The sequence below is a fragment of the Miniopterus schreibersii genome, assembly GCF_964146895.1.
Source record: "Miniopterus schreibersii genome assembly, chromosome: 6".
Lineage (NCBI taxonomy): Eukaryota > Metazoa > Chordata > Mammalia > Chiroptera > Miniopteridae > Miniopterus > Miniopterus schreibersii.
Window position 1 is genome coordinate 40,780,527 of NC_138107.1, and position 15,488 is coordinate 40,796,014.

The following is a 15,488-nucleotide window of genomic DNA, read 5'->3' on the forward strand; positions in this document are numbered from 1 at the left end:
TGCTGAACTCCAATTTTTCTTCAAAGTTTTCTTGGACCTAGTCCCATAGAGTCTAATCAGAGGATTTTGCATGTTCTAACCAGCAGCCATTGGCTGTAAATATACCTATGTGGATTTTGATTGTCTTTAACTTTATTTTTTAAAAATCTCTTACAGCTATGCATTCAATAAATATCACTATCTCATCGACTACCCAGCTTAATCACTGCTATCCAGTAAATAGGGATAGATAGATGATAGATGATGATGATAGATGATGATGATGATAGATAGATAGATAGATGATAGATAGATAGATAGATAGATAGATAGATAGATAGATGATAGATAGATGATAGATAGATGATGATGATGATAGATAGATAGATAGATAGATAGATAGATAGATAGATAGATAGATAATAGATAGATAGATAATAGAAATAGAACAGAAATATTAACCAAAACTAAACACATTTTTTAAATGCAGAGATCCTTGAGCTTGGTGATGATGCTGTTTCACAGTTGGTTTGCTGTATTACTCTTAGAACAATTTGCCATAAACATCAAAGTAACCTGATATGCTTTTTTTCTCTTTTCTCCAGGGGAGTGCACAGTGGGATATATAAAATGTCAGAAATAATTAGACAAAGTTGAACAACCCATTGAGACACTAAAATGTCTCTGGAGTTGAATATTTTGCTATGAAACTATAAAATCTGGTTTGAAGGCTGCTTATTATGAACAACGTAATTTTTTAATGTAATGGTCCCAAGATTTTCAAAGCATGATATAATATGAATATTTAAAAAGCCTTTTATATATAAATGTGTACTGTGTATAAAAGAATAAATATAAATAAGAAAGAAATTCAGGTGGAAAGATAGACTTAAATTTGGTAATATCGCCATCAGAAAGAGTTTGGGAACTTAAAAAAAAAGTAACCTTTGAAGAATAATGTAAATGTAAAGATGAAGTTTATATTCAGAGAGGGAAATAAAATTATATCAAAATTATGTAAAGAACTTATGAATACCAACATATTATCTTATATTCTAGGAAAAAGTATATGGCTTTTTCATTCATTAACCAGTAGCATTCTATTTTCCAGGACCTCTTCATTCAGAAGAAATGCTGTGGTGCGTCCCTTTACCCACCCAAAATGGAACCCAGGAGACTACATAGCTGAAGAAATCACAGCCTCCCTACAAATGAGGGACATTCAAGTCTAAGTAGTTTCCAGCTGAAGGAAAATAGCCAACAGCTTCTCCACAGTGAAGCCTGGAACGGGGAAAACATGAATATCACCAACTGTACCACGGAAGCCAGTGTGGCTGTGAGAGCCAAGACCGTCACCGAGAAGATGCTCATTTCCATAACTCTGGTCACCATCACCACCCTGACCATGTTGCTAAACTTGGCCGTGATTATGGCCATCTGCACCACCAAGAAGCTCCACCAGCCGGCCAACTACCTGATCTGTTCTCTGGCCGTGACGGACCTGCTGGTGGCCGTGCTGGTCATGCCCTTGAGCATCACGTACATTGTCATGGACAGCTGGAGGCTAGGGTACTTCATCTGCGAGGTGTGGCTGAGTGTGGACATGACCTGCTGCACCTGCTCCATCCTCCATCTCTGTGTGATTGCCCTGGACAGGTACTGGGCCATCACCGACGCTATTGAGTACGCCAGGAAGAGGACCGCCAAGAGGGCAGGCCTGATGGTCCTCACCGTCTGGGCTATCTCCGTCTTCATCTCCATGCCCCCTCTGTTCTGGAGGAGCCACCGCCAGCTCAGCCCGCCCCCAAGTCAGTGCACCATCCAGCACGACCATGTCATCTACACCATTTACTCCACCCTTGGGGCATTTTATATCCCCTTGACTTTGATACTGATTCTCTATTACCGGATTTACCATGCAGCCAAGAGCCTTTACCAGAAAAGGGGGTCAAGCCGGCACTTAAGCAACAGAAGCACAGACAGCCAAAACTCATTTGCGAGTTGTAAAATTACGCAGACCTTCTGTGTGTCTGACTTCTCCACCTCAGACCCTACCACGGAGTTTGAAAAGATCCACACCTCCATCAGGATCCCTCCCTTTGACAGCGATCTAGATCACCCCGGAGAGCGCCAGCAGATCTCCAGCACCAGGGAGCGTAAGGCGGCGCGCATCCTGGGCCTGATTTTGGGCGCATTCATTTTGTCATGGCTCCCATTTTTCATCAAAGAGTTGATTGTGGGTCTGAGCATCTACACCGTGTCCTCTGAAGTGGCCGACTTTTTTACATGGCTTGGTTATGTTAATTCTCTGATTAACCCTCTGCTCTACACAAGTTTTAATGAAGACTTTAAGCTGGCTTTTAAAAAGCTCATTAGGTGCCGAGAACATGCTTAGATCGTAAAAAACCAACAGGTGTGAATTTGACCAGCCTCATGTCTGGACTGGGTAAGGGGTGCAACTTCTTAATTCTTGAACATAGTTGGTTCAGGAGAGTTTGTAAGTATGTGTGGTCTTGTTGTGTGTTTTTTTGTTTGTTTGTTCTGTTTTGTTTGAGGCTTGTTATTTGGTATGCTGTTTTCTATTTCTGGTCTTGTTTGTGGCATATAATTTCAAATAAACATTATTGTACAAAAACAGACATTTCATAGAAGTAATAATAAAGTGAATTAGCAAATACTTTTTTTTAGCCATTTCAGATGACCCTGCAATGAAAGAATGTCAAAATAAATCTTCATTTGTGGAATTTCTTATTACATATAAATTACATGTCGTAACTGGCCCTCATGTGGCATTAAATCAGTGGTTATGCTTCCAAATGCTTACAAATCCCGGAGGCATTGCATGGCTACTTAAAGCACAAACAAAGTGGTGTGCTGCCATCTGCTGCTTGCAGATGTGAGCTAAAGTCATTTACTGTGACTACATAGCTCACTCCTTTCAAGCACAAATAGCACAGATAGCCTGCCTTTTCAGTTCGTGGTTATATAAGTTTCATCATTCTCTAAAAAGAACCTGGAATGAATACACTGGCACTTTCCTAGGTCTTTCATTATGAATATGAAACATAAGCAAATAAGAAATAATCAGTGTTTGCTATACTACCTAAAAGACACATGGTGTCTCCTCCCACTCTAAGAAGTGTCCCAGCTGAGCCTCAAACACACTCTCTCACTCTGGCAGGATTAAGGTGAGAGTACATGTCAAATTTGGGGAACTTTGAAAGCAGCTAAATGGGGTGCAGTGATAAATGAGGGACTATATTACCTGAAGAATTTGTTGGAGGATGTTACTCATTAAATTACCAATTGTGCAATTGGGAAAAAAAAAACACTAAAAGTTGAAAATCTATGCTTATAGCAAAGGCCACCCATCAGGAAGTGAGTAGGGAATTGTTTCTCCTGGAATCTCTGTGGCATCCAGGCCAGACTGTACCCTGGGACCAGGAGGCTGCAGGTGGGACCTGCGTCCACACTGTGGCCTGACTCAGCCTCCCCTGGCCTGGAGTGACCACTCTAAGTCACGTGGAGGAGCTCACCACTAAATTGAGAGTGGTGACAGAAAGGACTGAAAGTTTGTAAATTCTAGTATACTCCTGAGGAAATGACTGCTCTACACCTCTGCTCCTTGCCTGTCACCCACAGCCTCTCCTCATCTCTTCAGTCTCCACAGATCATCCCTTTACTTTGTTTACTGAGAAGATATTATTTGCCCCCTCTCCACCTCCATGTTTTAGCCTTTAAATTTATCCCCCCTCTCAATTTTTCTGTAATCCTGCTCCTTTCTCTCTATCTCTCCCTCCCTCTTTCTCTCTCTTTCCTCCCTCTCTCCCCCTCTCTCCCCCCTCTCTCTCTTTCCCCACTCCTTCCTTTCTTCCTCCCACCCCTTCTTCTTCAGTCTCACCTATTAATTTGCTCAAGTCTCTCGGACACTGGAGTAAACTTCCTGTGGTCCTACTTCCCCCTCAAGCTCCCTCTTCATGTCACTCCTAAATCTCTCGCCTAAGTTTCTCCAATCATCAGCCCCCTCATTCTGCTCCATTTCTCACCCTCCACTGAATTTCTGTCCCTTGCCAGCTGAGTATGCCCCTCCCAGTTCTTTCAAAACAGGTATCCCCAAAGTCATTGGTGACTTGCCAATAGGCAAATCTAGTGGTCTTCCTTCTGTCCTTATGTATGTCCCATTCTCACATCCATTAAAACTGCTAGCCATCCCTTTCTTGGGCAAGCCCACGCCTTCCAAGACACGTCAGTCTCCTGGCTCTCTCTCTACCTCTTCATTCTTTGCCTTCTTTTTCAAGGCGTTGTCCTCAGCTCTCACCTCCTGTATATTTGTGCTCCATCCCAACCTCCATCATTTCAACAACTAGTTCTATGCCTGTGGCTCTTCAATGTGTGTCTTTAATCCTGATTTCTCCTTTTCTCACACTCCAGACCCATGAATTACGTCTGGTGAACATCTGACTGCTTGGTCAGTGCCTCAAGCACAGCCTTTCTAAACTGAGCTCATGATCCTTCCCCCATACTCAGACCTTCTCCTCTTTCCACCTGCTCAGTCTCAGATAGCAGGGTTGCCATGCTTTTTATCACTCATATTGGGTAAATGTGATTCTCTCTCTTTGTGGTTTGTCTCTCACATCTGGATAGTCTTAAAGTCTTGCCCATTCACCTCTACAGAAATGTTTGTATATGCCCTCTTCTTTTCCAATATTTTGGTCTTCTCACCTCAACTATTCTTTTCATCTGATCCACCTACCTGTGGACTCAACCTGCAACTCTGCCCCGGTATACCTGCCAGTTCCATCTAGAACAGTGGTTCCTAGAACAGTGGTTCTCAGAGTGGTCTCTCCAGACCAGCAGCATTAGCACCATCTGGAAACTTGTTAAATGCAAAGTCCACGGCCCCATGGAAGATCTACTTAACCAGAAGTTCTGAGTGGGGGGCCCATTAATCTGTGTCCTAACAAACCCTCCGGGAGATTCTGGTGCATGCTAAAGTTTAAGAATCACAGTCCTAGAACATACCATGGGTTTTTCAGGTTTTTTTAGCTCACTAAGGTTTTCCTTTTATTTTATTTTATTTTATTTTTTATTTGTGTTTAAAATATTACAGATGCCCCTTTTTCTCCCCAATGACCCATTGCACCCCGTCCCATCCCCCTCCCCAGTCCCTCATACCATGGATTTTTAATTGCAGTACTCAAAATCCTCTACTATTTTCCCCTCAGTATAAAATGCATTTAGATTCCCTAGTATAATATTCAAGGCTCTTTCACTATGCAGCCTCAAACTACCCTTCTAAATTTATTCCTGGTTTTCTGAGCTCCCCTAATATTTGTTCCCACTGCTTCAGAAACCTGACCCCATGGCTTCCCATCTTCTTCCACAAATCCTTCATCATGTAGTTCAAGTGCAATCTCTCTGTCAAGTCTTCCTGACAGTCACTATGGGAGTCTCTCTCCCAGCTCTCTGCTCCCTTGAAACCCTATTTATATCTCTATTACTATAGACATCCTATCTTGTAGTGAATTTTTTTGTGTATTCCTGCTGTCTGCCCTACCAAATTGTGAGCTTCGTCAGGGCAGGAACTGTGTCTGTGTCATCTTTGTATCCCTGGGGGCTCCTACTGTGTTTTACACATAGTAGACACCCAATAAATGTCTGTTAATGAGAGTGAAAGTATGTCCCCGAAAGATAAAAAAGTTAATATGCCATCTTCTCTCAATGAGAAAACCAAATTTCTAAAATCTCATGATGCAATACTGATTTCCTTTCCCCACCAAATTCCCAGTTGTTGTTTAAAAAAAATAAAAAATTAAAAAAAAAAAAATGCTAAGAAATGCTTTCACATGGAAAGGAAATGGACTTTTCATTTGAATATAAATGAATGTTCTTTATTAGTTAAGGTTCAGGCAAAGCTGCTTTTAAAGACAAGACCCCAAAATATAGTAGCTCAAACCAGATAGTTTCTCTCACACACACACAACAATCAAGAGGTAGGAGGGCAGCCCTGAGAGAGTGGGCTCTTGTTCCACGAAGTCATCCAGGGTCTCGGGTTCCTTCCATCTGTGGTTCTGCCTTCCCCTCAGGGCTTGTCCCCCACCTGCATGGTCACAGCTGACTCCCCATCACACCCACATTACAGTCCATAGGGAGGAAGAGAGCATACGATTTCTTTTTATAGAAGTTGTACACATCACTTCTGCTTGGGTTCCATTAGCAATAACTTAGTATCCTGGACACATCAAGTTGTAAGAGAGAATGGGACAGTGAAGCTCTAGCTCGGCAGCCATGTGCCTTGCTAAAAATAAAAACCTTCTAATAAAAGGAAGAAGGAGAGAGTGGGTACAAGGGGACAAGGAGCGATCTCTGCCACAAGGGGACACTGGTTTCTGTATGTGCTGCTCAGATACTGCTGGGCAGGTCAAATGGTGCCCAGCTTGTGGTGATCTGTGTTCAAGGATGTCGAGATTTAAATTACAGGTGAATTGACTGAGATTGTGCATTAGCTGAAAATCCAGCATTTATCATGACTATACTATTTATAATCTCTAAAAATTATATGAGGAACTCACTTGCTTTCTCATCCTCCTCCACATATTATCTTGACAATTATAAGAGTTTTAAAATTTTAGGGAGCTAAGAAAATAAAAAGCAAAAAGGAGACGCATAACTAATTTTCACTTACAACCCATTTCCAATTTACTAGTAAGTCCCAATCGAAGGCATTTCTCTCATACTTACCTCTGCCTTTGACAAAGAAGAATCTATATATATTTTCTGTATAAATCAAACTTATTAAAAAAATCTCTTGTTTGGTTTACTTGTTTAACCAATATTACTAGCTGCTAGTGACCATTCTTGCCCCTTTAAATGAAAACTTAAGTAACAGAATCTTCTGATATAGTCAGTTTTTCTCGTGTAAACATCAATAGATTAAAAGTAAACTCCAGAGGTGAAATTTTAATCACCTCCATTAACTAATAAATTAAGACTTCCTGATTTGTGCACTTAGTGAAAGAATTCTTAGACACAAGTCATGCCCTTGTAGACCTGGGAAATGCCTTGATTATAATTGGTGGCAATAAGGACCCCTTTACATTGCTGCCACTATCTGCTTTAGATAACTATCTAGGCCTCCTATACTTAATGAACTTCAGTTTGCAAACTCTGATAATTATATATGAGGTAAGTTCCAGAGCAATGTCCAACAACTGTGCTGGTCATTCGCACAAGGCATTTTAGTTTCAACCTCACATTGATTGGTCTTAGTCTGCTAATGTGTGTTTGCTATGTTGCTTAGTTTTTAATCATAATAAATTTTAACTTCATTATGGACAGTATTTGCAAAAGCAGTGAGAGCAGCAGAAAAGTTAGTGAAAAGAAGCATGACTACAATAGAAATACAAGTAAAGGTAATTTTCTTATTAAAAGAGCTGAGAAAAGAACAGCCATTGTATATACGAATGTTCTGTTTTCAAGAGCCACCATATGCTACACGTGCAAAAGCACTCTGTCTAAATTATCGACTATAATCAGGAAATAAGGAAAAGTGACTAATGAGATGGGAAATGTCTGATCATTACACAGTGTTTGGGAATATCTGTGGGCATGTTCGGTTATCCCAACAGAGAATACTAATCAAATTTTGTGGTAGGAGACAGGGAGTATTACTGCAATAAAAAAAGAAGCCAGTCCCCCTCAATTAAGAATTGCACCACCCAAAATGCCAATATGACCACCTACTGAGAAACTCAGGAGTATCAGCATCAACATGGGATGCTCAGAAGCCTACTGCTAATTCAGCTAGGGGCTATTTAAGAAAAAGTCTGAACATGGTGAAAGTGCTGCTTATGAACTGTGATGGCAAGTCATGAGGGTTTTCAGGCTCAAGGCCGATTTGAATCTGCCCTATATCAAAGTGAACGTTAGGCCAACAAATACAGACACCAAATTGGTTAAAGAGCTTCCCATGACCTTAGCAGAGATCATTAACAAAAGGGACTCGCTAAATGTCTGTCAGCCAAGAGGAATGCATGCATGGTATTGATGCTTCCGAAGATTGACTTACACCCTTGTTTGACGGAAAGGCCTAAGTAAAGTCTCACCTAAGTCACCCCAGACTTAGAATGAAAGGGCAGTCTCCAGCACCTGGACCCAAGTCAGCTGCTCTTTTTGTTTCAGCCTCACTTTGCTTACCTTTCTACTTTTGCTTCCACTGACAATGAACTGTCTCTTCGTATATTTTTTGTTCAAGTTCTTGAGCAGCAAGAATGTCATCACTGTAACTGATCACCTTTTGTTTTCGGGGAGCTTCTGTGCCAGACCACTTCATAGCACACAACCAGCCTAGAGATCTGGCTGTTTGGGGGCCATAAGTCCAACTACCCCAACCAACCAGCTGCAGGTAGGGGAGGGCTGAGTATGTGTGTGTGTGTGTGTGTGTGTGTGTGTGTGTGCGCGTGTCATATCATGTCACATGGTGCTACATGGTGGATTATACTTAAAAAACCACCTAGAGCTGCTTTTCTGAGCAGGGGCTGCCTTGTAACCCATTTAGAAGGAGTTTGTGGGCAGGTAGCCATTCTAAGGCAAGATCTTTTCAGTGCAGACACATTTTGGAAACTCTGATCAGGATCTCTCTTAAGTATCACCAATGAGGCTGATGGCTTCATATCCTCCTGTTCCTTGCTTTCCTGTGCTCATATCCTCTCTTCTGCTTTCCTTACTGGGGTTGAAAACATTGTTTTTGTTTCTATGTACACATGTGTGATTGGAAAGGGAAGTCAGGCCTTCTTTCCACTTGTGGCCTCTCTGGGTGTTTTGAGGGCTTTGGGGAGCAGAGTCGTGACATTAACAACCACTATGTACCCCGCCAGGCTTAGCTCAGTCACAACTACCCTGGGGATAGAATTACCTCCTTTCAGCCTATAAAAATGTTGTGGGTATGAATATACTCAAGCAAATGGGCATATTTCCAGTGAAATGAGCTTTTTCTTAATAAAAATCAAACAGGAAAAACGACTAAAATCCAGCAGGGGCTGGGGAGAATTTACTAAAAAATAATTTGAAGATAAAGTTCATTTAATCAACAAACATTTCTTAACATCTGTGTGTGAAGTTTTGCAACATATTGTGTTGTGAGTGAGACAGAGCCAGCCCTTAAGAAAAATATGGTCTATCGGAAGAAGAAGCCAAGCAAACAAGTAAGTGATTGCAGTCAAGTGCGATACATTGCATAACAGAGACGTGTACAATGTGCTATGTAAGTACAGCAAAGAAATACACACTTTGTAGGAGATGGGGAGAGGAGCCTTCACTGAAAATCTGAACTGGCACATGATATAAGAGTTCACTAGGCTGACCATTTCTTCAGATAAACGGCATGAACGAAGGCCTGGAGGTACAGCGATCCGATGGTGTTCGGGGAATGAGAAGTGGCCTGTGGTGGCCAGCGAGCGTGTGGGTAGGAAGGACAATGGCAGGAGTGGAGGCTGGCCAGGCACACATGTCCATGAAGGGTTAAATGCTTCACTAAGGATATTGGACCTCACCCTGAGGCAGCAGAAAATTGTCCAATGATTTTAACCAAAGGAGAACAGGACCAGACCTGCAGTTTTGGAAGCATCCTTGAATAAAAGAGGCTGGAAGAATGAGGACCAGGTAGACGGGTGTTGGAATAAGCCAGAGAGCGAGAAGGGAGATCTGTACTAAAGAAGAGGGACGGGAGGGGAGGGAGAGGGTATTTTAGACTTTAGAGACAGAATTGGAGGGCAGACACGCCAGTTGATCTTACTGGAATATGACTTTTTTAAGCTGGAAGAGAGCAAAGTTTCAGATGGCCGGGGGAACATGGAGTAATTTCAGCAGCAGATCATAAACTCACGATTTGAGAATATAATGCACTAGAGCAGGGGTCATCTTTGACAAATAAACCAATGCTTTTTCTGTGTTGGAGCCTGTCCACCCTTTGCGTAATCACAGTCAACAGGGCAGAAAAATCTCTTCTAGGAAATAACAATAGGATCAGAGATATTCCTTCCACACTTGATTCATCTCCACCGTTAGCAATACTCTTTCGTTGAGCCCTTCTAAATACATTGGTTATTAACAACTCAGTTAAGCAAACAGTGCTTACTCCAGCAAATACTCATCCATGTATCATTCAACAAATATTTACTGAGCACCTTCTATCTGCCATGAATTATGCTAGTTCATAGATATTCAATGGTAAAGTAGACAATACAGATCCCTTGCCTGACTGAAATTTCAGTCTAATGAAAGAGAGAGATCATTTAAGTAGCATTTTCTATACAGTGTGTTAAAAGACAGTACAGGGCGATATTTCTCATACTTCTGATTTGGTAGGTCTGGGTGTGAGACCCAAGAGCGTGCATTTCTAACAAGTGATGTTGCTGTTTTTCCTGGCCCAAGGACCACACTCTGTATGACATGGGGTCATATAACTCAGTCTAGCAAATTGTCATCCAAACCCATTGAAAGAGAAATTGGGACTTACTCTGGTAGACTGAAAAAAATACTGAACATGGAGTAAGACAAACTAGATTTAAATATACATTTCAAAATTACTGAGTGACATCAGGAAAAGTTTTTAATCTCTTGGAACCTCAGTTTCTCCATCCATAAAATCAAGGGTGAAAGTATTTACTTCTCAGGTTGTTATGAGACTTAAATGACATAATACTCAAAAATGTGCTTTGGTGAACTGCAAAACTGACGGAGTGGGGAGAGAGTGGAAGGGGAAGGAAGTGAAATAAGAAAATCTCTAAAACTGCATAAGATAATGGAATGCAATAAGGATTCTATTTTGCTAAATAATGCTAAGAAATCAGATACACAATGTCCAGAAACTGTATGGCACTTTTAACACAAGTTCTGATTTGATCAAGGGAGCCCCCCAGTGGCTGATAGACAGGATGCATCTAAATTCTCCTGTTTGCAGAGGTGATGCCAGAAGATGAACAGTGACTCGCTTGTCACATTATAATATAACTAAAATAAACTGCGGAGAGTACTTCCTCAATCCCCCACATTTAAGAGATGAAAAAACTAAGGCACTAAGAGGCTGTATATACGTATTTTGAAAGAAGTCACACTATTTATTTTGAAATTTAACACCTTTTTCCTAGGAATGTCAAAATTCAGCAATTTCCATTCAACATAAGTCAGAGCTACTTCTATTTTCAAAATATAACTAAGGCATGTATATAATTACTGAGATCTGAAATTATCACTCAGCAATGTAACCCTGTCAACCCCAATTCTTAGTCCCAAACTTCTCTTTTGGTTCCTACCTGCCTCCCTTATTCTACCCATCCCCCACATCCCAGCCCAATGTCTGTATTCATTTTTAGGGACTGCCATAACAAAACACCACACACGGTGTGGCTTAAACAACAGAAACTTATTTTCTCACAGTTCTGGAGCCTGGAAGTTCAAGATCAAGGTGTCAGCAACTTTGATATCTCCTGAAGCTTCTCTCCTTGGCTTGCCTTCTTGCTGTGTCCTAATATCATCTTTCCCCGGTGTCTTTCCCTGTGTCCAAATTTCCTCTGCTTATAAGGACACTGGTCATATTGGATCAGGGTTGACCCTAATTGCCTCATTTTAACTTAATCACCTCTTTAAAGGCCTTATCACCAAATAAAGTCAACATTCTGAAGCAGTGGGGGTTAGGGTTTCAACATCTGGATCTTGGGGGAACACAATTTAACTCATAACATCAGTGAATACTTAATAGGCCCCAGGGAGCAAGACTTCGTGTCCATATAGGATTGAGAATCCCCTGCCCTATTGTTCTGCCAGTAGATTGAACCTCTCCTATCTGCCCATGGAAGCTGAGGTTCTGATTGCTGCGTGACTCTACCAACACTTCTTTTCTGAACACAGAATCTGATCAGCCTTGGTAACAGCTCTGTGGTTCATACTGACTTTTATATTGGTTCTTCTGGTCTACTGACTGGGTCTCAGGCTGAATCACAGGTCCATCTACCTCCTCATCTACATCATGTTGCCAAAATATTACTATACTTACAATAATGATTAAAACATGGATGGAGTTCTAGTCATGTTTCAAGCATCACACAAGTGCTTCTCATGCATAGCTCTCACTATAATGCTGCAAATTTGGTGCAAAATAGATGCTCAATAATTATATAAATAAATTAGTAAATGAAGACTATAATTGTCCTCATTTTACAGATAAAAATATGTTGACTCATAAAAATTACGTAGCTTGCTCAAGGTCACATAGCCAGTTAGTGGCAGAGCTGAGGTTCAGGGCTTTCTCACACCAAAGCCCATGCTCTTGACCATGCCTCATGCGCCTCCATGCCCTGCCCACACCCCTGAGCTATTACAACAGCTAAGCCATCTCCTGCCTTGTCTCTCTTATAATCATCCCTGAACGCTAGCCCATGCTTGAAAGAGATGGGACAAGTAAAAATTCTTTGGTGGCATTCAAAATCAAAATTCAGATGCTAGACTGACACACTTACATAGGCTGGGGTAAGAAATACATTCAAAACTGAACACATTTTGGTGCTGGTGGCAATTTTAAAACATAGTTTCCAAATGATATGGTGCTACTCCCATTTTGAGGTAGAGCATATGTCTTCTTTCTTTGTACCTAGATTGGTTGGTGATTGTCTAAACCAAAAGAGTAGGACAAAATCATCCTCTGACTTCCTAGGCTAGGTCAGAGAAGATCATCAATGTTCTACCTATTATTATTATTATCACCATCATCATTATCATTATCATTATACATCCTGTGGCAAAAAATACATAGTTTCTGGCAGATGAGCTTTAACCTTAGAATCAAAGAAACTGATTTGGGAGGGAATGGAAAACCTGAAAGAGTTCTAAGATACGTAGGTGAGAATCGCTGTTCAAAACCACATTGATTCTTCCTGGAAACCAACTATTACTCAAATACAAATTGTAACACAGATTTGCTCAACATAAAGAGCTTGTTGGCATAGTATCAAATACTAATGCCCATCAACCAAATGGAAACCTACTTGCTATGCAAGCAGATGTGTCTGTCCCACCACTGTCAAAAAATCAGTCACTCGCCAACTTCAATTAGAGCCCGTGAATCAACACTCCGTTTTAAGAAGCATAACTGCCCCCATCCGCACAAAAGTGCAGATTTCCTCAGGGAAATTATCTTGTGAATTTCTCATCCGTGACCAAAATTTACAATAGTCCTTGCCATGGTATTGTGAAGAAATTATCCCCTGACACCTGAGAGCTGTATGTACATAATGATCCAAAGTCAAGATCTGGGACCTCACACTGTTTAATGTAATTCTAATAGAAACCTGCAACCCTAGATACATCCCATGCTTACAACTCAGTATAAACAACAAGGCAAATTAAGAAGCTGTATGCCACGGCCCACATGCCCTCATGTTCTTCATTTTGAGGGTTACTACCTGTATTAATTTGCTAGGGGACAAAGCACAATAGTCCCCTTATCTTAGGGGGGATACGTTCCAAGACCCCCATGGATGCCTGAAACCACGGATAGTACCGATCCTTATATATACTATGTTTTTCCTACACACACATACCTGTGATAAAGTTTAAACTACTCTTGCACTTTGGAGCCATTATTTAGTAAAATAAGGGTTACTTGAACACAAGCACTGCGATACTGGGGCAGTCAGTCTGATCACTGAGATGGCCACAGTGACCAATGGACAGGGAAGATATACAGCGTGGATACTCTGGACAAAGGAATAGTTCACATCCCAGGCAGAACAGAGTGGGAACGAGATTTCATCACACTACTTAGAACAGTACACAATTTAAAACTTATGAATTGTTTATTTCTGGGATTTTCAATTTTATATTTCCCAAATGCAGTTGACCCAAAGTTACTGAAATGGAAAGCAAAGCTGCAGATAAGGGGAGGCTACTGTGTCACAGACTGGGTGGTTTAAATAATAGAAATTTATTTTCTCGCAGCTCTGGAGGCTGGAAGTCCAAGATCAAAGTGTCAGAAAATTCAGTTTCTGCTGAGGTCTCTCACCCTGGCTTGTAGATGGTCACCTTCTCACTGTGTCCTCAATGGCCTTTCCTCTGTACTCACACTGAGAGAGCTCTCAGGTATCTCTTCCTCTCCTTATAAAAACATCAGTTCTATTAGATTAGGGCCCCAACCTTATGACCTTATTTAACCTTAATTACCTCCTTAAAGGTCCTTTCTCCAAATATAGTCACACTGGGGTTAAGATTTCAACATATGATTTTATTTGGGGTGGAGGGAGTAAGGGGAGAGCATGATTCAGTCCCCAACACCTTTTCTGCAATAACAGCACCCTGATTAATGCTAAGACTGCCTGAGATAGAAATGCAGAATTTAATTCTGTTCTCTAGCTCTTCAGCAGTCTAAGATAACTATTCAACATAAGTAATGATTTATTGATTCAGATACCACTAATTTGAAACTAGTGCTGTTTCACTGAAGAATCTGAACCTTCCATTTGTATCATATAGGCAAAAGGAATTACTGAGGCAATTGCAAGTATTAACAAGAGTGCAGAAGAATTGGAAAACCAACAGAGAATAAAATTTAACTTCTGCCATTGGTATATAAATAATAAGCTGGTTTCTGATTACCCTTATCTGATCATAAAGGCAGCTTGGCAGGCTGTCCCTTCAAGCACTCACTGCCTATCTTCAGTCAAATAACTATAAATTCAAAGTTCTAATCTTAAAAAATATTTTTTCAAACATTCCTGACTTCCTAATGTATAGAAATCACACCCAAGATCCTCATTTGGACAGTCAAGGCCCTTCTTAATCCAGCTCTATGTACCCACCACTGGCTCCCATTCCTCCCCACTATGACCCCCTACTTCCATCAGACCACTCTTCTTGTGGCTCCTGGGCATCCCATAGCTGTCCATCCCTGCTTTGCCCCTTCTGTCCTTGGTGCCTCAGGACCTTACACATTAGAGAGGATTCTTACAAAGCAGAACCTAAAAATTACAGATGCTTCCCTTGCTTAGGACTCCAATAGCCAGGATTTAGGGTCTCAGTTCCTTAGTCACTTTCATTTTGAGAACTCTCACTTCCTATAAGTTTCACCTCAAGTTCCACCTCTTTGAAGAAAGGCTGATTTTCTTCTCATTTTTATGGAGTTGCTCTTCTCTGAATTTGCAGATCCACTCCACTCAATCCTGCTACACAGTACAGCTTTCCCTCTTAGTTAATTTTCATAAGTGGGTCTTGAAATGGACTGTAATTTCCTTCAAGTCAGGCAACGCTGACTTTTACTGCTTTTTAAACATCCAAAGAGTTCAACAAAGTGTGGAAACATAATTTGATAAATATTTTTCTCTCCAAAATGGCTTGAGTTCAAACCTTTCACTACTTCAAATCAATCTTCTCAACTAATGTTCATTGCCGAGGGTGTGCTGCAGCTGGCATTTTGTTCATGCTTGACACCACAAACCAATTCTGGACCAACAAGTATGTGA

The 15,488-nt window shown here is 41.0% G+C and overlaps 1 protein-coding gene across 1 annotated transcript in view; it reads left to right on the plus strand.

The window, feature by feature from the left end:
* Positions 1 to 2,651, plus strand: part of HTR1E (5-hydroxytryptamine receptor 1E) — a 61,211-nt gene extending 58,560 nt beyond the window's left edge. Inside the window, exon 2 of the mRNA XM_081140601.1 lies at positions 1,091 to 2,651. Within this exon, the coding sequence (XP_080996727.1) occupies positions 1,277 to 2,374 (1,098 nt within the window). The 5' untranslated portion in view covers positions 1,091 to 1,276 and the 3' untranslated portion in view covers positions 2,375 to 2,651. The remainder of the gene's footprint in view (positions 1 to 1,090) is intronic.
* Positions 2,652 to 15,488: the final 12,837 nt, after the last annotated feature.